This window comes from Erigeron canadensis, chromosome 3 (assembly GCF_010389155.1).
Source record: "Erigeron canadensis isolate Cc75 chromosome 3, C_canadensis_v1, whole genome shotgun sequence".
Lineage (NCBI taxonomy): Eukaryota > Viridiplantae > Streptophyta > Magnoliopsida > Asterales > Asteraceae > Erigeron > Erigeron canadensis.
In genome coordinates this window covers 1,718,283-1,743,856 of record NC_057763.1, presented here as the reverse complement: position 1 = coordinate 1,743,856, position 25,574 = coordinate 1,718,283, and the positions used below count along the sequence as shown (strand labels likewise).

General features: G+C 32.7%; 3 protein-coding genes across 3 annotated transcripts; 2 read left to right on the top strand and 1 right to left on the bottom strand.

The window, feature by feature from the left end:
• Positions 1-343: 343 nt before the first annotated feature.
• LOC122590786 (probable LRR receptor-like serine/threonine-protein kinase At1g56140) lies at positions 344-8,420 on the top strand. Its single transcript, XM_043762959.1, has 24 exons — positions 344-431; positions 1,391-1,583; positions 1,861-1,932; positions 2,097-2,168; positions 2,243-2,314; positions 2,410-2,481; positions 2,563-2,634; positions 2,914-2,985; positions 3,064-3,135; positions 3,246-3,311; positions 3,403-3,474; positions 3,575-3,646; positions 3,822-3,887; positions 3,985-4,050; positions 4,195-4,239; positions 4,338-4,402; positions 4,504-4,871; positions 5,438-5,633; positions 5,717-5,884; positions 6,430-6,548; positions 6,668-6,878; positions 7,064-7,295; positions 7,761-7,911; positions 8,049-8,420. The coding sequence occupies exons 1-24, from the start codon at positions 344-346 to the stop codon at positions 8,418-8,420; spliced, it is 3,054 nt and encodes a 1,017-aa protein (XP_043618894.1).
• Positions 8,421-9,034: 614 nt separating this feature from the next.
• LOC122594333 lies at positions 9,035-9,935 on the bottom strand. Its single transcript, XM_043766809.1, has one exon. The coding sequence runs from the start codon at positions 9,872-9,874 to the stop codon at positions 9,254-9,256; it is 621 nt and encodes a 206-aa protein (XP_043622744.1). The 5' UTR covers positions 9,875-9,935; the 3' UTR covers positions 9,035-9,253.
• Positions 9,936-12,889: 2,954 nt separating this feature from the next.
• On the top strand, positions 12,890-16,079 carry LOC122593854 (sperm-associated antigen 1). The gene is made up of 3 exons (XM_043766304.1): positions 12,890-13,170; positions 15,161-15,349; positions 15,450-16,079. The coding sequence occupies exons 1-3, from the start codon at positions 12,979-12,981 to the stop codon at positions 15,888-15,890; spliced, it is 822 nt and encodes a 273-aa protein (XP_043622239.1). The 5' UTR covers positions 12,890-12,978; the 3' UTR covers positions 15,891-16,079.
• Positions 16,080-25,574: the final 9,495 nt, after the last annotated feature.

Below are 25,574 nucleotides of genomic sequence, written 5' to 3'. Positions count from 1 at the left end.
TCTTAAAATTTCGTCCTCTTTCGTTAGAGATCTAATTCGATATACTTTTAAAGAATTTTTAATTTTAGCAGAATAGTTCATAAAAAGGTTATTTAAATAAAACTTCAAGTTCAAAGCACCCCAAAATGTATCTAGAAGGTTTATTATAAGTCCATAAAAAGATGATTATAAAAAGAATATGATTGGGACTTGGTGATTAAATAGGAAGCAGTCCAAAGATTGAAAAAGTCTGCTCTCTGGTTGGTGCAAAGTGCAAACATACATAATATATATATATATATATGTTACGGTCTTTGGAAGCAGTTAGTATTGTGATACAAATTAATAACAAAGGTGCCTGATGATGGATTCGCAGTTGTGGATGTGGTTGTGGTTGATGATCACAGCCACTGTCGTTCAAGCTCAAAACGCTACTACTGATCCAGCTGAAGGTCTTTTTTTGACTCCATGTTTATATATATATATATATATATATATATATATATATGTATTTATTACTCGTAATTCATCATGCAGCTGTTAAATGTGGTTCTCCATGCCATTTTGACGAATCAAAAAAATTTTACTTATATATTTAAGCACAAACTCGACTCAAGGGTATCAAGTGTACATGGTTTTGAAAAAAACATGTAACGAGTCAAAGTTGTAAGGACTTTACTTCGTATGATGTGTAGTGCTAATACGTAATAAAGGTGGCAAATTAGTAAGACCATTTTCGATTTATTTGAGCTCAAACTAAACTTGTGCTCATTTGAGTTGAAATTTTGATGAATCAAGTACACTTAATCAAACAAAGTTATATGAATATGTATATTTTTTTGAGCCGTGTGAGATCTCAAATGAGCCCAAAATCTTCCCGAGTTGAGCTTTCAGCTTGCATCATGCATGAAAGCTTGTCAAGCTATAAAATCAAGTTGAAGCTTAGTTTAAATTCGCTGAGTAAATCTCGAGTTCATTTTATCATTTATTACAATTCAATTATTATTGACTTAGATTGTGATTCACAAGACTTTTTAATAAAACATGAAATGAAGTTGGTAAATAATCTCATCAATAGATTTTCAATTGCAAGGTGTAATTTGAATGATCAAAGCGAAATTTTCGTGGAGGTGGCTAAGTTGATGGGTAATGTAAGAGGTTAACGCGGGTAATCATTGTACAGGTTGCAATGGGCCAGGTCAGGCTAGGTTGACTTGAGATTTATTGGCTAAGATATATATCATAAATAATATAATATGCTAATTAATATGATTACAAAAACTATTTACAACTTAATAGTCTAACTTTGAATATAATCTAGTGTTGTTTTATGCATTGAAAGTTTCACTATTGTGGGCAGGTTCCTAGGAAATAATTATTATCTTGATCATGAATGAAACTGGTATTGCAGTGCAAGTTATAAATGAAATGTTCAGGCAATGGGGGATACCAGAAAGTGCAGTTACAGCAATGGGATGGAACCTAAGCGGAGAACCATGTAGTGGCTCTGCAGTGGATTCTATAGACTTTGAATCACCGGCTTACAATCCCGGCCTCAAATGCAACTGTAATTTCCCCAATTCAACTTGCCACATCACCCAGATGTGAGTGCTTCTTTTGTATTTTCTCCATGACATATATTCCATTTACCTAAATGAACGTTAGGAACGGGATGTCTTTGAGGGTTTTTTTTTCCTGGAGGCCTGTGCAAAATTTATCTAATTACCACTAGTAATAAGGACTTAAAAATTTGATTCCCTGTGAGGTTGCTGAACACCTCTAAAGACGGTCTTGTTCAAGAACATGATATTTTTGGGCACTTCAATTCTTATGTGTGTTTGATTTATGTTTGTCAATCATTGCTTCAATACAAATCAACAGAAAAGTTATTGCAATGGATGCTACGGGCCCGATCCCTGAAGGACTCTGGACTTTGACTTACCTTATCAACCTGTATGTCTGCAACTATTTCTTTAATTGATATATTATGTTATGACTTTAGTTAGATGATCAACTATTACTTGTGTTTAATATGTGTCTGTGTGTGTGTTAGTCTACATTAGTTCTTTAGAGCCTTTATGTTTGTATCTCGCTTATTAATCAAGTATTTACTACAGTAATTTGAACCAGAACTACTTGACGGGCACCTTGTCACCTTCCATTGGCAATTTAACTCGGATGCAGTGGATGTAAGCTGTCCCTTTTTCATTCTCTGAACTAAGAGAGATCGTAGTTATGAATTTGAATGCTTTTTACTTTTCAGGACTTTTGGAGCCAATGCTTTGTCAGGGAAGGTTCCACCGGAGCTAGGGCTGCTTACTGACCTTAGATCACTGTATTTTTACATTTTTTTATTCTTGTTATTAAGCTGCATTTCCTCTGTTTGATTCGTCGTCGTTGAAAGAAAGTTACATAATTCTAATATTGCAGGGCGTTTGACACAAACAATTTCAGTGGTTCCCTGCCATCTGAACTTGGAAATTTGCGAAGATTACAACAGCTGTAAGAATATTCATGCTTAGTTCTTAGATAATTTTTCCTGACCAAATCTAACATAACCTTCATATGTGTTCATTTTTTCAGTTACATTGATAGTTCTGGAGTTAGCGGCGAAATACCTTCCACATTTTCTAATTTACAGAACCTGGTCACAGTGTAAGAGTGTGTGTACTTTTAAAGGTGTTTCAAAGTAGTACTTCGTCTATACCATGAAATTTGCACTTTGATTTGTTAAAACAGTCGGCATGTCATAAGGGCCTATTTTTGTATAGTTACCAGTAAATCGATGGTAGATTCCTTTGCTTGGTGTTGTATTATATGACAGTTTAAACTATTCAGTTTTCTTATACGGAGGGGGTGCTATGTCCTTATTGGTCTCACTAGCTTTTCAATTTTTGCATTACTTATTATGGATAACTTACTCTTGATCTCCAGAAGGGCTTCTGATAATGCATTCACGGGGAGAATACCTGACTTTATAGGGAATTGGTCGCTGTTGCAGTCATTGTAAGTTAGCTTAGATGGCATATTCAAGTTGTATGACATGAAACTATATAATCATTTTCTTGCTGTATGTTTGCTTAGGAGACTTGAGGGGATTGCTTTTGAAGGTTCAATTCCACCTTCATTTTCTCAACTGACCTCTTTGCAAGACTTGTAAGTCTTATTTCAACGAATATATTATTATATTTCACGATCATTCGATATTGAATACTGTAATCTTAAGCTATTAAAATTTTAGCTGCTCATGTTTTATAATATTACAGGAGGATAAGTGGTTTATCTAATGGAACTTTGGAGTTTATAAAGGATTTGAAGTCCCTAAGCGTTCTGTGAGAAATTTTCTTAATCTTTCTCAATGTTACCTTATTAGTAACTTTTATAACCTCGAAACTAGTTTACAACGAGATATATATCTTGCAGAAGTTTGAGGAATAACGGAATTTCTGGATCAATTCCAACTGACATCGGTGATTATAAAAATTTGACGCGACTGTGAGTAATCCATGTTATTCAAGAAAAGTTCTCAGATGCTATTTTCTATTTATATTGCCAGCATAGTTAGTTGGCCTCATTTCATCTATCTACTTTTCAGGGATTTGAGTTTCAACAATCTAAGTGGAGAGATTCCAAGAGAATTGTTCAACTTGAATCAAATCTCTTTTCTGTAATACACTATTCTCCATGTATGATATATGATAATTTGTATGCAACTGGGACATTAAGTCTCAAAGTACAAATGGCATAATATATTGATTTTGACATCTATGTGGCATCACAAGATATGAATATCAAGAGGTTTATATTATCTCAACGCTAAAATTAGATGATTTCACTCTCAGGTTTCTTGGAAACAACAGCTTAACAGGTACGCTTCCTGATGTAAAGAGCACAACCCTCCGCAATATGTATGTGAAATGCATGGTCACATATAAGATATATGCAAATAGGCTGGATGGTTAGGTGATTTTTTTTCTGATTTCGTTACAATCATTCTTCATGCAGTGATGTATCATACAATGAACTATCTGGGGCACTTCCTTCCTGGGTCAATGTGCCAAACTTGCAACTGTAAGTATTGTTAAATTCTGATTTGTGCCTTATCGTTCAGAAGCAGTATTCGATGACTGGCATTGAAATTTGTTTTTTACTGAAAATTGACAAGCATGCATTAGATTTTGGAGATAATATTGTGTTTTTGTGTGTAATGTGCAGTAACTTAGTTGTTAACAACTTCGATTTAGGTGGTTCAGAAAACAGGTAATTGTGTATTATGTTATACCTCTGCTCCGTATTACTATAACAATTAGTAACTGCTAATGCATGTGCTACTTGAAATGTCCGACATCTGTCTCCAGTGGTTTGCCTTCGGGGCTAAATTGTCTCCAGAGGAACTTCCCTTGTGGTCGTGGGTCGCCAAGATGTAAGCTAGAACGTGAAGTTTCTATATTCTGTTCTCAAAGGTTATAAGTATTATTTATCATAAATTGATCTTTGAGATATCCCTGTAATACTGATTTACAGACAGTGAGTTTGGAATAAATTGTGGTGGTCCTGAAATTACATCAGCTAGTCAAACAGTTAAAGAGCAAGAAAACGAAGCTCTTGGACCAGCAACATACTATCTGACTTCAGAAAGGAGGTGGGGTGTTAGCAATGTTGGACAAAGGGACAACCCGGCATACACAGCATCCCTTTCACGTCAGTTCACAAATACTTTAGATCCACAACTATTCCAGACAGCACGAATCTCGGCTGGATCGCTAAGATACTATGGTTTAGGGCTGGAGAACGGTAACTACATTGTGAACCTCCAATTTGCAGAACTACAGATAGAAGATGGTCCCACTTGGAGGAGTCTCGGAAGGCGCGTCTTTGACATTTATCTTCAGGTCTGTGATGAATAGACTTTCGGAAAGTAGTTAACATCACATCTTTACCATTCATAATATCCCCTATATTTTTCCATGCCTTCAGTAAACACTGGGCAGATGTATAATCTTTTAACCAATGAAGTGTAGTCTTTTTCGGTATGAAGTAGTCAAGTAGATGTGGCTATTTCGACCCAATTAATAAGGAATTAGTCTATATGGGCTGTGCTTAATCTCAACCTGGTCAGATCAAAAAAGTTTGCTTATAAGGAACTGGCCAAACGGGTTGAAACTTGAAACTCATCCAAAGTCTAGTTTTAATAGATACAACCCATAAGTGGTGCTATTCAAAGATTTAGGTTATTCTTAATGTTGTTTATGTAATCATAATAAAATTTGTGGTTACTGTTAGAAATGGACAGAAAAATGTATGAGCTCAACCAGGACTGGTCCACTATGACGTGTACTAAATTGAGTTGTTTCGTCCAGAAACCAGTTTGACCTGTTAGCCAACCCGCCTGACCCATCCATCTTGCCACATACTATGAAGTATACTTATTGTTTGCCACATATATTGTTTCTGTCAGGGAATCCTGGTATTCCCAGATTTTGATATAAAGATGGCAGCAGGAGCCTCCTTTAGTCCTGTTTCAAGGGAAGCAACGGTTAAGGTTTCAGATAACTACCTTGAGATACATTTATTCTGGTCTGGAAAAGGGACTTGCTGTGTACCTGTTCAAGGGACTTTTGGACCTCTTATCTCTGCAATCACTGCCACCGCAAGTATAAAAAATTCATGAAACTGGGTGCTAAACTTTGAGCTCTTGATGTTTTTCAACTGATGCTCTTTACTTAACTTTGTACAGACTTTACCCCCTCTGTGAGCAACACTCCACTGTCTAGAAAAAAGAACAGGACCGGTTTGATTGTAGGGATTTTCGCTCCTATTGCAACTGTCAGCTTTCTGTCACTATTAGCCCTATATATCTTTAGTCGGCGAAGGAAAAGGCAGGATACCACTGACAATTATCCAGGTAGCACTTCTGATTTTTTTTTTTTTCTAAAATATAGATGAAAATCGTTTTCCCTTGTTCCATTTGCGTCTTTTTGCTAGAAGCACTTTGCTTTTTTATTGTTGCATAATTATTATTCCATGTCCTGTATCAACATGAAAGTTTTTAGGCACTATCCTGAGAATAAGTTTTATTATCTTGAAAGGAAGTGCCTAATAAGATATAGGCAGTGAATTTTGTACAAGTTATTTCACATATGCAGGTCAATGTCTAGAAGCATTACCGGTGTGACCCGAATGATATGCCCACGTTAGTCCCGTCAATGGGAATCAGATCATGCCCATGACCCAAGTATATTACAGTAAATAGATGGATCATGCCTAGATTGACCCATTTTGTACAAGTTGTTGTATATTTGTTTGTTTTATGATTTACATGAACTTGAGCACAACCCGATGATATAGGTCTGGATCCTAACTAAATAGCTCTATTTCACATTTTATATATAAGGCAGCAAACAAGACTTTTTTATCTGTAATATCCAATCCATCTGTTATGATATGTAGAGTTCCTTGGCATCGATAACAAACCAAATATCTTTGGTTACGGAGACCTAAGAGATGCAACTGATTATTTTAGTCCTGCAAACAAGCTCGGTGAGGGAGGTTTTGGATCTGTTTACAAGGTAACGTATACTTTTGATCAAGCACTTGTTTTTCCTTTTAAAGTCGAACTTAATCTTGGTTAGTTAAATGTTGATATTCCAAAAAGATCTCCTCTCAAAATCTCTTTGATGGTAATCAGGGGACACTTGCTGATGGTAGAGTAATAGCTGTTAAACAGCTCTCCATAATCTCCCATCAGGGCAAGAAACAATTTATGGCAGAAATTGCGACAATATCCGCTGTCCAACACCGTAACCTTGTGAAATTGTATGGATGCTGCATTGATGGAGAGAAACGACTTCTTGTTTACGAGTATCATGAGAACAAGAGTCTTGATCAGGCATTATTCGGTGAGAACTGATAAGTAGCTAAGCGGTTGATTTGGGTGTTAAATCTGAAACGGATAAAAAAAAAAAAAGCTAATAGTGAAATGGGTCTAATAGGCTAAGGGGTCAAACAGATTTGAAAATAGAACATAGTCATTTTTCAATGCATATGACCTCCTATAATGTTACTTCTGGGGCCTATGGTGCAGGAATGAACAGCTTGTCTCTTAAGTGGTCGACCCGGTTTGAAATATGCCTGGGAATAGCACGTGGTCTTTCATATTTGCATGAGGAATCTCGCATACGGGTTGTACACCGAGATGTCAAAGCTAGCAATGTTCTACTTGATTCTGATCTGAACCCCAAGATCTCAGACTTTGGTTTGGCCAAACTCTATGATGACAAGGAAACACACATGAGTACTCATGTTGCGGGCACAATGTAAGTGTAGTTTTTTTTAGTGTGAAAGACATGAATTGACGTTGGTGGTGACATTTTCGGCCCATTTCCTTTTATGAGTTTATGTGGGTTATGTTATATCGCAAATGGGGTCAAATAAGAAAATAGTCGAGAAAATATATCAAATGGGTCAAATGAGTGCTGCCAAGGTGTACTTTTTTTTTTCTTTTTGAATGCATACAATACAACTTGCTTTGGCAAAAACTTTAAACTGATGTTTTGTGATCTTAAAGGGTGAGTTATTTAGCTATAAAAAAGGGGCAACATGTGTTTGTGAGTCAACGCACTTAACCTGGCCCCGTTTCTGAATACACTATAAATTACCTGTTTTGCCTCCCTACCCAGCCTGCCTGACCCACTCATTTTTCAGTCTCTAGCTAACATTCCTGGACTTGTTCTGTTTCGAGTAATAATAAGTTAACACGGTATTATTGAGTCACTATGTAGTGGGTATCTCGCACCAGAATACGCTATGCGTGGACGCCTTACAGAAAAGGCTGATGTGTTTGGCTTTGGAGTCGTAGCTTTAGAGATCATCAGTGGAAGGCCTAATTCTGATTCAAGTTTGGAAGATGAAAAAATGTATCTTCTTGAATGGGTATGTTTCACCTTTTCTTCATTGATCTTTTTGTCTTTAGAACCACTCATGTTGACCTGAAACTGTTGCCCACCCATCTATTTAATTGAGACTTAAAGCACAACTTCATCTATGTGATTCCTTTGGTATGAATTAAGGTATGGAACCTATATGAAGCTAATAGCGTACTTGAGTTGGTGGATGAAAGATTGTCTGAGTATGACGAAAATGAAGCAAGAAGAATGATGAGAGTCGCCCTTTTGTGCACCCAAACCTCACCAAAGCAACGGCCATCAATGTCACGGGTGGTGGCAATGCTCTCAGGAGACATAGAAGTAACTGATGCTATTACTCGGCCCGAGTACTTGACTGGTTTTAATTTTAGTGATGTTACAACCTCCACAAGTGGCATTTCAACTTCCGGTACTGATTCCCTGCCTAATATAAATCACTGCATTGTTCCACCTCCTTCACGTAATAATGCTTCCAAACCAATGCTTCAAGATATCGGTGGAGAAGCTGCACTGTGATGACTGTAGCCAATGTTTCTGCAGATTGAGATACTTGGATATTTCTGATTATAGTCTCTTTATATGGAAACGGCTGAACCAGGAGGTGATCGATACAATTGTGAGAGCATAGTTATCCTACTCATAAAGCTTTATAAATGATTATTAAAGGGTGAATAGAGTTTAAAACTAACATGTGTTAGCAAATAAGATCAGTACTAATGTATTTAGTCTATGAAGTATCGAACTACTATGCTTTGGTCAGAAACTTAATTTTTAATACTCTTGTTAGAAAGCTATAACTTGAAAATAATGATAATTTAGTATCTCGTTTGGTTTCAAATCAAATACAACGCGCTACATATATGGCTCAATTATGGGGTGTTTGCGATTGCTTATTGCTTTTTTTGGAAAGAAATATATCCAAAATTTTCAACCATGGATCGGGTCACCTCATATATCGCTAGGCCAAAAAGCCACAGATAAGCAATCCCAAGAACGATTCATAACGTATAAACGACACTGTGCAAATACAAACTACACTGTCTAATCATCTATTACTAATTTTGATCAAATTGGGCAAAGCGAAACAATCATCAAAATCAACATCAAACTACAAAATCCAACATTCAAAATTAAACAAAAGAACAAAGATTTCTTTATTGATATGTCTGAATCTGACCTTTAGTATACATATACTTTTCCCAATTGAACATAGACCTATGCACTGCCAAACCAGAAACCAACAGTTTCTATCAACACCAAAAACCAGCAAACATCAAAAAAAATCGAATCTTGACCCGAACCCCGCCTAAAAAACAACTTAAAAACCCATAAACCCGAAGTCTTGGATATCAATTACATAAAATAACCCTAGTAAGCACAAGAACAAAACAAGAAACAGTAAAGAAAAATAGAGTAACAAAATCTCTTGCAGACCATTTCTTAACCGCTTTCGTTTCAACTTTCAAACTTTTAGCCCGTCTCAATGCGTCGACTTCTTTCAACAAATCGAATTCCAACCCTTTCTTTTTCAACTCATCAACACACTTCCCCAACAAATTCCCATCTTCCTTTTCCCTTTCCAACATTTTCTCCAAATGGGCTTCTGTATCAGTCTTATATCTGACAGCCCAAATCAGCCCGAGAGAGCAGAGTAAAGAACAGAGCGACGGAATCCAAGATCGATTACAAGAAGACGACCCATTTGAAGACGAAAAAAGGAGCATGAGTGAAATGGAATGGAAAAGAAAAAAGAAACAGTAAAGATGAGTAATTTCTTTACTAACGGAATCGATTTGGGTTTCTTTGAGAGCGATACGGTTCAAGATTAGTTCTTCTTCTTTCAACCATTGTTTTAAAAGAAGCTTGTGCGTTGGTGTCATTGCGATTTCGTGAAGTGGGTGTAACGATTTCGATAACGGTTCCATGATTGCTGTGTTGGTTTTGGGTTCATCTGCTACTGCTGCTGCCATTATATATCAGAGTGATATATAGATACAGATATAGATATAAAATTGGGAAATGAATAAATGAATGAATAACGGTTAATAGATGTGAAACAGGAGCGTTGGTTTGGGGGTATTTGAATTTTTCTCTTCTAACGGTCGGATTTCTGAAAAGTTTTACTTTTAGTCCTTTTGCTTTTGTTTACTTGCAAAATTGGTGTCATGGAACGTGATGGCGTGATGCTCATTTCCATTTGTATCTTGGTGATCTAATCTTATGACCTTATAATATTAACTTATTAAAAAATTTATTTTACTATTATAAATAAGTGGATGATATTATATCAATTTTCAAAACAAAATTGTTTATATTGTGATAAAAACAAAGACTCATACTGTATAAAGGTTGTATAAATAGCAGCAAATTTTATAAAATATTAAATCTTGAAGTCAAGCATAAAACTTATTCCATAGCATACACAACTAGTGACTAAAGCCAACATGAAAAATGTTCCAGTTTTGCAATATGCAATCCAAATTGTGATCTAAGCGTCTTCATCAATATCAAAATAACAAGATTGTTAAAAGTAGACAAAAGTTGTAGATATCTAAATGATTTTATGGTATGAAGGAGATAAAACAAAAGATGACAAAAAAGAAAAATTGATAAATATGATGGAATTGGAACTAATAAAATCCAAATATATTTTACTATTTTATCTTCTAATAATTGAGTTAAAAATTAAAATTTTACACTATTAAACATATTATTTATTGAGTTGTCACACAATCACATTATTCGTATCCTAAATAGTAACAAAAACCATTTTAGGTTTTTTTTAACAACCAATTTCATTAATAATGCTAACAAAAAGCTATAATAATATAATATAACCCATTAGAAAATCACATATGTAAATAACACTCTTTCAGTCCCATTTTAAGATGAGCATAATTTCTCAAGTTTCAATTCCGTTCTATATAGTTAAACACCGAAATTTCGGTGAGACTTTGGTAATTTTAATATTATGCAATATCTATATATAATTAAAAATTAATACTTAATCGAAATACAAAAATCAAGGTTAAAAGTGTCAATATTTGATAAACTAGTGTTAATACATGCAAAATTTAGTGTTTATTATGTTAAGTTGGGACACCAAAAAATTAATAAAATTATAAAATCCCAAAAAACCGGTATACAGTGAGATTTGGAACGAAAATTGGGCCAATTTTGGCGAGATTTTGATAAATTTCACCAAAAAGTTTGCAACCGAAATTTGGACCAAAATATCGACAAAATCAAAAACCGAAATACCACTGGTATACCACCAAAATTGACTACTTAGATCCCATCTGAGGCCTATTTTCTTGTACTGATCAATATCAAGTTGGACCAGGACGGGTACCAACTATTGTGTGTTGGCAAGATGTGGAAATATGATATCAAGACATGAGCCTGAAAAGTGATACTAAACTCCAAATAAAATTGTGATTGATGCTATTATAGTTTGGTAAGAAAAATCTTAAATTTCTGTAAATAATCCTCCTAAAAACTCTCTTAATTATGTAACTATAACACGAATCAAATGATAAGATTAGCATATGGGATAAATAAATTACACTTAATATAATTTAAAGTTTTTAAAATGATTACTAGACTATTTATTAAAAGGATAAGTTTAATCAGTTGGTAACGAGTCCCAAGCTTTTACGGTACATCATATATGCGTTCTTGATCCAAAAAAAACGTTAATGGTTTAAATATTAAAATTAAGGGATAACTGCAGAAAATAGAAAGCACCTTTAGACCAATTCACGATATTAGCAGTGACCTTTAAAAGTTTTTGATTTTAGCAATGACCTTTCATTTATTGGCGTAAATAGCAACATTTGACACGTGTCTCTGATGACGTGGAAAATTTTAATGACGTGGCAACTTTTTACTGACGTGGATTTTATTATTTATCTATTATTCTTATTTTCGTTGCTCAGTCGGTTCCCCCATAATAAAAACCCCTAAATCCTAACATTGACATAGGTTTATAGAATTCATAAAACCGAAAATCGATTACTTAAATCATAAGGTAGATGGATGATGTCTTGTTACAAACTATTACATGGTCAGAATTTTTGGGGGAAAGGTGAACGGAATTTACAGAAGCATCACCTCCCTGTAAATCATAATCAAAAGAAACGCAAAATTACATGGGGAAGAAACAAATTAAGGACCCATTGTGATTTATATGGTAGTAACTAGTAAACTAGCAATACCCTCAATGGAGGTGATGGCTTGAATGTTTGTAGACAATCAGTAGTCTTCAAATCCCAAACTTGTAAAACAAATCACATTAATCAAAAGAATTAGTCATGACATATTCAACACATTTACAGATGAACGGCACCGGGAATCATACTATATCTCTATGAGGCCGAATGAAACGGGCCAAATATTGTATTTTAATGTACAAAATCTCTTAATCATTATTATATTTAAATAGAAAAAAAAATATAACCATCAGAACTTTCAATTGCTTCCCTATCGCCCGTAATCAATTTTGGGTTTATGAACTCTGTAAACCCTAAATGTGTGTCACTGTTACGATGTGGGAGTTTTTATTTTGGAGGAAACTGACCTGGCAACGAAAATAAGAATAATAGATAAATAAGAAAATACACATCAGTAAAGGTTTATCACGTCATCAAAATTTTTCACGTCATCAAAGACACGTGTCAAATGTTGCTATTTACGCCAATAAATGAAAGGTCATTGCTAATAACTAAAACTTTTAAAGGTCACTGCTAATATCGTGAATTGGTCTAAAGGTGCTTTGTATTTTCTACAGTTATCCATAAAATTAATAAAATTAATAAATTGTTTTTCCGTATACGAAAGCAACAAGAAGTCAACAACCAAAAGGAAAACGTGGAGTCAAATAGAATCGGCAAGAACAAAGACACACACACACACACAAACAAAACACCCTGAAAAAACTCAAAACTAAAAAAACACCCGGACACAAATTGAATCTATCTATCTATCTATCCGGGGTTTAGATATCTATATCTATCTATATGTTATATATATCTGAATTAATTTGTTTGATATGATATAGAGAGAGGAGAGGAAGATGAACATGAATAGTAATAATAATAATAATAATAAGATAGAAAGCGCGCATCAGATGTATAGAGATGGAAAATACGAAGAAGCCCTTGAGAATTACACCCTTGCTCTTTCTTTCGCCAAATCTGTTCCCCAAAAAATCGCTCTTCATAGCAATCGTGCTGCTTGTTTCCTTAAACTCCATCTCTTTAAAAAGGTACCTTTTTCTTTGTTTCCTTTTTTTTTTAAAAAAATTTTGAATATGTTTTAGTTTTAGTAACTAGCTTATGTCATTCATATGTGGGACCTATACATTCATATGTCTGATGTTTACTAGACTTGTCTTATCTACTCTTTTTAGGAAGTTTATTAAGGTAAAATAAATATAGATAAATTCAAGATTTTAGTTGAACTGAAGGATTTTGCTTTTGGATGTTGTTGATGATGATGATGTTATACCGAAGGAAAGCCGGGCAATCGGTCTGGCTAATAAGCTGTTATCGAGGTCTGGCTAATAAGTGTTTTTGGGTTCAAACTTTTATAGATGAATATAATCGTGTGGTGTGAATATAATGTGTAGTGATTTAAATTTTGTATATTGATCTGGTGAAACTAAAACAGAAATAATGACTGACTTAGAAACAAGTAGAATGATAGCATCTAGGTAACTAACCCATTGGAGTACTAACTTTTGTAATATTCCTCGATTGTTTGCAAGATGGTTAATTGGGAGGATTACTATTTGCACATGGACATAGATTTTTAAGCAAGCTCGTCAACACATGTTTGCACGATATGTATACAAATAGACTCTAATTCCATCGTGTATAAAATGTAATAAGAAAATAGATCAAATGTTTTGACATGTAAGCCGTCTCCTGTGCCGTATATGCTTTCTGCTACAAAATTTGCTCTCTTGTGTTGAAGGCATATGCATACATCGTAATTTTGAGCCTTACATTCAATATTATATAGCTGTGAGCCTGTGATTGAATTTGAATATCTGGCCTATAGGTTGCAATATGATACTTCTGGATTTTAATGAGCTATTAGCTTATGCAGTTTCAACCCAGGGGTTGATTTGGGTTTTGCTCTACCTCAAACAGGTCAAATAAAGTTTTGTATCTAAAGGGGAAATGGGTTGTACATATAAAAATTTGGTGAAAAGTCGCCCAAAGTCTAATATTAACACTTAACCTGTTCATCTTGCCTTTTCTAGTTGGGCAGTTGGCCCCATTGAATTTAGGGGTTTATGAAGTTAATCAAGTCTAGCTGTACCTTCTTTTAGCATCTGCATTATAGTCTGGCTGGGGGATTAGTGGGTACCAAATGGTACATGGGATCAGGGGATTCCCATCCAATTACCCTTTTTTTTAATCACATGGACACAATTGGTCCACCCATCTTTATAATAATTTAATATGCTTACTTTGACGTGAATGCAGTTGGCAAAGCCAAAATAAATTCCTGACTGTTTTCTCTTCCTAAAATGCTCTGTTTTTTGTAATAGGTAATTAAAGCTCGTCCGTTTTTAGTGTAATAGAACATGGACCAAGGCATATTCTCGATTTAATGTGTGTGCTTTATTCTGCGATGACTTAAGGGAAAGTCAGACATTCAATCAAGATCAATAGCAGTATAAGCATAGTTGTGATTTCTGTAATCTGTGATGACTTAATGATTGTCATAACTTAATGATCATACATCTTTGTTGAATGGTGGTAAATTGTCAAGTAATCGTCCATGTTATATTGTGTAAAATTTTTAAAATACTCTTCATAATTGATAAATACGCAGACATATTTGGTTAAGTTGTTGATGAGCAATCATTCATTTTATTAGCACCAATAATTGACGATCACAGTTAGGCTACCTCTGTCATAAAAGTTGGCCATTTAAAGAATTTGACAACTCCAGATGTAGTTGAATTGTGCTTTTAAAAAGTAAAAACTGACTTGTCAGCTTGTATGCCTACATGGGTGCCAACCGACCTCCTCACAAAAATTAGCTGCAATACGAGATGGTCAAAGGATAACATACCACACACCCACACACATGATCGTCTTCCCCTATTTCAATAGCTATTTCTTGTGTGGATAATAGAAATTCAATAAAGATCCAAGTTCTCAAGCTTAATTAAAGTATCTACTTTTCACAGATGATAAATTAACTGTAATATTTAACTGACATCTTTCTTATGATCTTAGGCGGCAGAAGAATGTACATCAGTGCTTGAGCTTGATTATGAGCATACAGGAGCGTTGATGTTACGGGCTCAAACTCTGGTCACCCTCAAGGAGTACCACTCAGCATTATTTGATGTAAACCGCCTCATTGAGTTGAATCCTTCATCTGAAGTGTATCAAGATCTTGAAGCGCGTTTAAAGACACAGTTGGTACTCCCTCAATACTATTCGCAAAAAAATAATTTATAGATCCCTCACACGTCTGTTCTCAAGTTTTCTTGTCTTTTGTTATCCTTTTGGTCAAGGAAAGTCCCTTGCTCCAATACCCGAGGCTGAAACCGAGCTAGAAGAGGAAGAAGAAGATTACAATGAAGAAGAAAATAAAGATGAAGAATGTGCTTCATTGGAAGAAAACAACAAAGATGAACAATCTACGTCGTTGGGAGAACATGATCTTGAAGAGTGTGCTTCATCAGGAGTAGAAGGAAACCATAGCGATAACTCGAAGGGACCTATGCTGAAAAATGAGGTCAGAAACCCAAAAGACTTTAAGAGTGGCATCACTACTGCCCCTCAAACAGAAAGCCTCAGGGAGGCAATTCCGAAGCCTAAAGGGCATTCACGTCTTGATTATTCAAGATGGGACAAAGTCGAAGATGATAGCAGCGAAGATGATGACGACGATGATGAAGATTCACAACCTCAGTATCGTTTCCGTGTAAAAAATATCGGTGTAAGGTCCGTAAAGTAGACACATGAGTTAAAAGTTTTAGTAAATTATTATACCTCCCTCCTCAGCCCTTCTTCATGCGGATGTGAAGATGGAGACGAACGATATGTGAGACAATACCTTGTACAGTTTTTAGGGTGCGTATACTGGATCAAGATTATGATGATGGTCCATTTGAAATTGCAACCTAATGAATTTAGGTTTGGTGAAGTCTTGTATTGTGTTGTGGGAGTATTTATCATATTTGTGGGTGGTGCATACATTCTTTTGTTCTTTTAATATGATTTGATATGATGTCAGATTAGATACATATCGAATTATCAATGACTTGGGAATGAAAAAGGAATGAGAACTTCTACGAGATAGTGTGTTCTAACAGTTCGTTTTGATCTGAAACTGTATGGCTTGGAATGGCATTTATACGATCGGTTGAGTTTGGTCCGATAGTTTAAATTCGGGTGTTTGGTTAAAGCCTATTTAAGGTTGATGTAACAACTAAATTATCATGTATCATGTGAAAAATGATTAACCAAACATAAGTCACTCTTTTTAAGTAATGGTTAGAGATGTGATTTTTCTAGAAAAGGGATATGTTATAAAATACTCTTTTTCCTCTATATAGGGTATATAACAATTTATTTAATACATGTTTAGTTTTAAAGGAGATTCTTTAAGCTTTTAATTTTTACCGTCAAATTTAGGCAAAAAGGAATGGGGCTAGTTGGAGAAGAGAGGATAAAAGCCATGTGACGTCATGTAAGCAAGAGAGTTTTGGTGGGGCAAGTTTTGAGGTTGGGGGAGTTATGAAACTTGTCACATTATTGGTAGTGGAAAGGAGTAGGGAGTAAGTACCAAAGCTTGGTCAAAGGTGATTTTTGGCGAGAAATAAAAAACGCCTGGAGGGGGCAAGGGGCGCATTTGGCTAGGAGGGGCGGTGTTCCGGACGAGTTTTGGGCGGAAAAAGGAGGAAACACGCCCCACTCCGAATAGCCTTATGTGTTTCAACTTTGACCATTTTTTCTTTCAATTAACTTTATTATTTTATTTAAACATGTACAAAAGGATATTTTTTGGGTTTGTGTACCGCTACAACACATAGTGGTTACCAACTATATAGAGACATGATTGCAGATGGCCTTGTATAACATCTATTGTCCACTTAAATACGGGGATGGTCTTGTGATTCCGAGAAATTGTATTTATCGTTCGTAATTTAAATAAATTAGGTTAATACGTTTCGATTTCATTTTATGGTTGGTCCAAAAAGAAATACCTGGCAGATCATGGCTTTTGAATAATTGAGTGTGCATTACACATGAGGTTGTTTTTGTTTATTTACATCTTTAATTCGTGTAATTAAAAAAACCCCAAATTCTTAATTAACTTGGAAATAATCGGTATAAAAGTACGTTTACAATGTTTTATGAATTGTCAAATGCCATTGAAATGGGAAAATGGGATTATAATTTATTTTATGGTGTCAAAAACACCATTTAATGACTAGGGTTATCATTTTTCTTTTTTATTTGCATTATATATTATTAATGGGTAATCATACATCTATCATCTATGATCTATCTGTACAGAAACATCAAATAATGCATATTAATGCATATTGCATTGTTATATTGCTGGTTGGGGTCTTTATTGAAGACCGTGAAGTGTTTTATTTTAATTAAAATGTTTTAACACATGATACAATACATGATTCCAGCTTTTAGAAATCAAATAATAAATCACACACATTTAAACACCTTTGAATATTTTATCAACTACAACATATAAGTAAGAATGTAAGATAGCTCGTATTTTTATTATTATAATAAAGTTTAGATTTTACCTTCTTCTATATATACGGATATATTCAAGTAATTATATTAAATAGTTTGATACATTTGATGTATAATGATATTATTCATCTATTGAAAAGGAAAACACTTTGTGACCTTAAGGTTTTAGGTTTGATCTCCGCTTCGCACAAAAAATAATTCCTGTAAGTTACTCGTTACCTATGAAGTCTAGACCCGTATGTAAAGTTTAAATATGCGGGTTCAATCCTTCGGAGTGCCCAAATCATGTGGGGATTAGGATGGAGATATTGTACCAGCATCATATGACTCATACGGGTGAATTGATAGGCATGCAATTGTGGTACCGAGATAGAGTTCCCTCCATTACCCTAACATGTCTAATTTGTTTTTATTTAATTGAACATATACAAATAGTGTAATTTAAATGTTCTCTAATAAACTAGATTATTATCCCGCGTAATACGCGAGAAAACATATTTTGTTAATGACATATTATCGTTTCATAATATCGTAAAATGACAAACATAAATAAAAGATGTTGAAAATGGATTAATTAGTATCATGATGCAAAAAATGTAAATTAGTATCTTATTAAAATGAGGTATTTTTCACTTTTAAACAACTGCTAAAATGAGTTAATTTACAAATAAACAAAGTTTTATTCAAAACTATTTCATTTACAATGAAAATTAAGATATGTCCTCTATATAGAGAAAATAAACATAAGATTTCATGATTTTATATTTTTATAAATAATTAGTAAAACTTAATATCAATGTATTAAGTGATAGTTTGCAAATGAAGATAACCAGAATTGTTTAGCTAAGTATAATTAGGTACTCCCTCCGTCCCAATTTAAATGTTACGTTGACTAACTTTGACCGTAAATAACTTTGTATGTGTCATGTAACACTTTATAAAAAATATATGAATGAATTGAGTTTTTAATGTACTTTTCGTTCATATAAGTTTCATCAACTACTATGTAGTATAAACAAAGTTATTTACGGTTAAAGTTAGTCAATGTGACATTTAAATTGGGACGGAGGGAGTACTAAATATATGTTTGACTTTCTTTGTACTCATGTAACTATCTTAGTCATCTTATAAAATGTCACACCCCACCCAGGGTGGGTCCAGGGAGAGGGTGACTTCTTGAAAGCACAATGCAAATTATAACAACCGACTTCTAAATGAGACGTTTTTATTATAAAAACTTCTTTATTCATTACATTATATCAACGAGTTCATAATTTTATCACATAGATTTTCTAAACAAAGCAACTATAATACTATAAAACCTCCTTGTCTTCGTGAAATATGCAAATGTGACTTGTATAGTATGCTCCATTTTAAACCTTAGTTTCCTGAGAAATACACGCTAAAATACGTCAACATAATGTTGATGAGTTCGTAGGTTTTTACCATAAACGTTCACATGGATCACAAGATTTCAATAGTAGTATAAATATCATAACAAATATAAAAAGACCAATAGTTTTGTATGTTATGCCTTGAGTACCGATGCCTTAACCATTGTTACCCCTTTAGTTTGTGTTTTACTCCAACACTGTAGTTTCAAATATTATATGCCCGTTTAACCCAGCTAGCATGACTAGCCCGGACAGGGGTGTCAATCCTGATAGTACTATCCATAATATTCGCGCGTTTGTTTCACGGCTCAAGTTAACAAGGGGCTTTCATGAGTAATTATATACATAGCTATACACAAACTATTAAAAGTACTTGTGTCCATAACATTGAGCAGTGTATTCTCACCCCAAAATATAAAATATTTTAAAAAGAGGGGGCTACGAGACTCACCTTAGCAGCAAAGGTATAGTTATAAGCAAGACAAGTTTAGCTTCAATGAAATTATCCTTTAATGGATGATTATGGACTTTGATTACGAACTTGAAACTAGACCCGTAATTTATCTTAAAGCAACTCTTGAACAAACCCGATACAATTTTAGAATTTATTTTAAAACGAACTCGAACAAACTAACGACCCTTATATTGCCATTTTCCCTTGAAACTAGTTTATTATTATTAATGTTGGTATGTTGAGAATGAGAGGTAGAGTCGATGTTAGTGTGGTTTGGAAATGCATTTAGTCTCTATTTATAGTACAAGGAAAAGAGGTGATTTGATTCAAAGCCGTGAGCAAGAAGGAAAGGAAAGAGAGGTGTCACAATCTTATTTGTCTTGCTCATGAAAAAAATTGCGGTGATGAAGCCAAAAGCTTTAGAATGGCAAGTCTATAAGTATGAGGAAGCAAAGCTAGATGATAATTCTTTAGACATAGATTGATGATTGAGCAGCTTCTTTTCTTTTCTCCTAGTCTTGTACGACAACAATTGGAACCAAAATGAGGGTCACCTTTGACTTTTATTTTAATAGTTTGTCATGCTTGTTTCAAATATCTCCAACATATAATATTATGTACATACAAGCTATTAAGTGTAACAATTCCTCCATCTCTAATTAACTAAATAATAATAGTAACTATTATATTCTAAATTTTCTTGTTGTGTTAATTACGCAGGGGAGATTAGATCATGTATCATATTCCAATTAAGATTTATTCAAGTTTATAAAGGCAAGACATAATACAAAAATATATAATTAGTTTGACTAAGCTAAAAATTTGCATATAGCACATATATTGATTTGGTTAATATTTAAGCTAATTAATAAGAGTATTTTTGAGGGTTGTTATATAAAATCTCTCACATAATTTAATACTTATACACACATAACGAAAATTTAATAAAATAAAATAATATTACATAAATATCATACCATCATAGCAATATATAAGCACTACACTTACACCTAATATTCATTTGACTACCGCCTAAGCGAGCATATAAATACCATTTTTTTAGAAGATCTTTTTAAAAGGTATTAAACGTATATCAATTTTTCAATTAATCAATAGATATTTTTCACTTCTATTTAAGCATTCTATTTTAGAGTTTATTTCTTAAGGTTTTTATCCTTAAAAATTCTACTATTTGTCTTTATAATTACTTTTTAAAGAATTTTTAAAAGTAATTTTACATCGATATATTAAGATTTCTAGATTATGTATTTATAGTATTTTTTTAGAATTTTTGAATTTCGAATAGTACAAACAATTGTGTGGTAATCTTCTTTTAACATATCTCATAATTATCAAAAATTTCACAAAATCTATTTTACAAACGAACCCCAAACACCGATAAATAACTATTAATTATGTTATAATGAAAAAATTATGTTTATACCATGTATTAGGCGAGATAAGTTATATTATAGTTTTAAAATAAAGAACTTTTAATATCTATATTTATTGAGATCATCTTATATAATAAAAAATAGATAGCTATCAAATTGCAATTAGTTCGAACGCCATAAGTCAATTGCGTATAATTTATATAAATAAGGTTATATTTAGTCTAAACATATGGACTAATGTCGTGCTTACTACATTTGTCTATATATCTGATATCAGTGGTGGAGCTACATGAAGGTCAAGAGTGACTATACTCCACGATGTTTATAAGAAGAGTGACTTTTTTGTACATATTTTTACGTATTACAATAGTTTACCACTTAATTAAATTGTCATCCTACAAAACATATACCTAAAATCTCATACAACTCAACCCAACTTCTCTGAACTACAAAATAATACATAATCTTTTGTTCCTGGATCTTATAATTTAGTTTTACACTTTTAAAAATGTCACTGACATTTCGTTTATTTGATATGATACTAAATCTAGTAAGAAATTATGAATAAAGATAATTATGAATATTTATTTTCGAACATTCAGTCGGCATAAAACATCAAATAAATCTCACCGTATAATGGTAAAGCCTTGCATGAATACTAGTTAATTATATTAATAAAATATTTGATAATGAATTAATTTTCTAAATTTCTTTCCTTACATTTAATTTAACAAAACATGGATTAACAAAAATACTGAAGATAATAAATAAAATTTTAAAGCTAGTCTTATGAAATTGAACCCTTCTTCATTTGGTAACCAGCTAAGTAAAAATAAAGACTAGAAACTTAAATAAAATTTTAAAGCTAATCTTATGAAATTGAACAACCCCTTCTTTATTTGGTAACCGGCTAAGTAAAAACAAAGACCAAAAACTTGGCTTTTATATAGGCGTTATAGTTTTTTGATTATGGTAAGTCAAAACCCAATACAATATATGATAAAATATTCAAAATTGTTAACAATCTAATATTTTATGGACCAATCATTATGAAATCGTCACATATTGGATTACGTTACGCTATCGGCTATACTATAGAGTTGATTGATTTTTTAATTTTAATATTATTAAAAGTATACATGTAAGAATGATATATTTAGTCTAATCATATAAAGTGTATGTATTAATATTGTCATTTAATAAATATGAAATAATTAAATTTGATCTAATGGTTATAAATCAAAGATAGATATCATCTAAGATTTCTATATGTTTGAAAATAGTGGGACTAATGTTATATTTACTTAAAAATTAATTGAGTAATAATATTATTTTCTGATCAAAAGGTTATAAAGTGTAATTAATGATGGAAAATAAAAAAGTGTAAATTATTAGTAAAAAACAAAAAAATGTAAATTATTGATGGAAAACAAAAAAGTGTAAATTAATGAGAAGGACTAATGTTGTATTTACCTAATAATAATTTAGGTAATAATACCATTATTTTGATCTAAAGGTTATAAATCAAAGTTGGAATTCATTTAAGGGATTCTATTTGTTTATGAATGAATTTAGGACCTTGTTATATATATATATTGGTAGATTCAAAATTTTGATATCGATTGATAATTTTCATTAATACATGCAAGTTGCTGGGCTAATGCCATCAAAATCAAGTATATGAATCGACCATAGTTGATGTAAAATAGCAATAACTAATTAGCTGACTAAAACTTTTTAAAATGATGCAAGAAGTTGGTTGGTTATGCCTAGGATCTATATATATATAAAAAAGTTCTATCAAGGGTGGTGGAAAAAAACAACGCATTCTTTACGCTTTATCGATATGTACTTAAATAGTGTTAATTAGGGTACTTAATGAGGTTAATCTATATCTATCTATATAAAATTAAAAGTTCTATCATTATTAGGGTACTTAATATTAAGGTACTTAATAAGGGTTATTTAGTGTAGTTAATTACTTTTCTTTACTATTATCTATCTATATCTATATTAACTAATGTACAATAATGCATGTATATTTGTGGTTTTGTGTATTACATTATCTAATTTCCATTTATATTTGTGATGATAATATATAAGTTTATTAAATCTATATCTATATATATATATATATATATAACTTCTATGATGGTGGTGAAAAAATTAACGCATTCTTGACGATTTATCAATCAATAATTAATAAGGTTAATTACTAGGGTTAATTATTTTTGTTTACTATCTATATATTATTAGTATCTTATTATATCTAGAAGTTCAATGACGGTGGTAGAGAAATTAGCGCATTCTTGACGCTCTATGGATGTGTGTACTTAATAGATTTAATTAGGGTACTTAATAAGGTTAATTATCTATATATATCTATAAAAAGTGAGTTTTTGAATCAATACTAAATCTAAATAATCTCTCTTATTAATGATTTTAATACCTCTGGTGTTAATGCTAATCGACCTGTTAATGCTTTCAATAGTAATCGATGCCATATTTTGTATTTGTTGATATATCTATAATATGTATTTATTTATTTATTTTTCAATGACTGAATTAAATGTTTTGTGAGTGTTTCAACTTCCATGTATATATGATATCATTTAAATAGTTTAATCAATGCTTTAATTGAAATTCGGTTTTCCAATTAGGGTTGAAGGTTAAAGATTAGATACTACATGATGCACGTATTGAAATAGCTTTTATGATATATTAATTCAAGAATATGTAAGAGTTTGAAACGGTTTTGGATTGATAAGCGAAGAACCAAAGAATTATTGAAAATGCCAATGTGATTAATGGTAACCTGAAATCAATTGTAGTATTAAATTTAAATCAGTTTCATAATTTTGATTTTTACTCTTTATCTTCATCAATTCTTTTCCTTTTTTTTCTTTTTTCTTTTTTTGTCTTATATTTATCTTCATCTGTTTCGTTATTTCCCTTGATGATGATGTTACTAAAACCTGTTAAATTAGAGGAGAAAGCTTCTATGCTAATAAGATGATTAAAGTCATGTGTAATTGACGGTTTACTTCTAATAGTGGTTTTGTTCACATAAAGTGGCTAATTTTCGTAAAATCGCTTAGGTGAAGTTGCGGGTTTGTGAATATGTTATTCTTAGTTTAATGTTTTGCCTTTTTATATTTATAAAGACGAATCTTTTATAATTTTATTGATTTTCTTTAAGATAGTTTGTTTTTTTTACCTGGGTTAATATTCTCAGGGTTTGTGATATTATATATTGTTTTGTAGGTTTTCAAGTTCGTATGATGATGATGATGAAGATTGAATTCACTAACTTTTCTATTTGTATTTGTTCACACTGGAACAGTGGAGTAACAAGACAAATTGGGTTTGGGTAAAATACCTTAAAGAAAGATGGGTAATGATGATCAACCTAAATATGCTTTTGCATTTTTTAATAAAAACCAAAAGGGAACCTAATTCTGATAGTGTTGTATAGACTTCACCTTTGATCCGTATTTGCAGGTGGTAAGAACATGGAGGATGATACTGCCTTATGACTTAGATGTTGATTCATCGTATATTCATGGAAAGGGATATATGAAGAAAAATTAATCGAGTCATGGTTCATTCACCCTTTTAGTTACTTTCTTATGAACAATTTATATTAACGCGCCCAATATTTTAGAAGGTTGTAGCGGAGCGTTGAAACAATGAAACATTTTAACTGTTACAGAAAACACAAAAGTTGGTAAGAAAAAATTGATATAAATAACTAAGGACAAAATTTTGAAAAAACTTCAAAGTTTGAGAGCCAGAACAAAAACTAATGAAAATGTTACAAACGTACAAAACAATCCGTGAAGCCCGGCCGTGCAACGCACGGGGCCTTCACTCTAGTAGTTCTTATATTTCTTACTTTTTAAACTTTATTTTCTATTCTTTGTTTTATTGTGGCAATCTATTAGATCCGTCTTCTACCTTGTCATTATCATTCTCGAATTCATAGTTTTGCGACTTATTATTTTTAGGCTACCTACCATATACTAATCCTCTTTTATCCATGTTTGGTAGCACAGATGAGCTATGTGATAAGTTCTCTGTTTACCCATCCCTATATTAGGGACCCCCTTATAAGTTTGTTGGTGGCCGTTGGATATATAGAAAATAAGGACGCGTTTAGTTCACGGAATATTTTTGGATGGAATGGAATCTATTAAAGGAATTGGAATCTGATGGAATGGAATTTGATGAAATGTTTTTCATTTTTTGAAGATTTAAGGGAGAGACGGATTCCTTCCCCCATTTTTATGGAATGGAGATTCCATCAAATGAGGGAATGTTGACATTCCAACGGAATGATATTCCTTCATCATTGAGCAACCAAACGCACTAAGGAATGGAATTCAATTCCAATTCCATCAGAATCTGCGAACCAAACGCGACCTAAGAGAAAAGTGAAATTCGTCATATTGATGTTGCAAGAACCGTTTGTTTGCTCAAATAGTCAAATGAATTAATAAACATTTAGGAAGGTATGATTGTTTTAGATTCTTTACATGCTATCCTTAAATGGAAATAAATATCAAAGAGCCGAGATAAAAGTGACATATGTAACGACATACAAGTACCACTCTACAACTCTCATAGAAACATCATACACCTCGATGCAGACAAGACAATAATATGTATCCAAA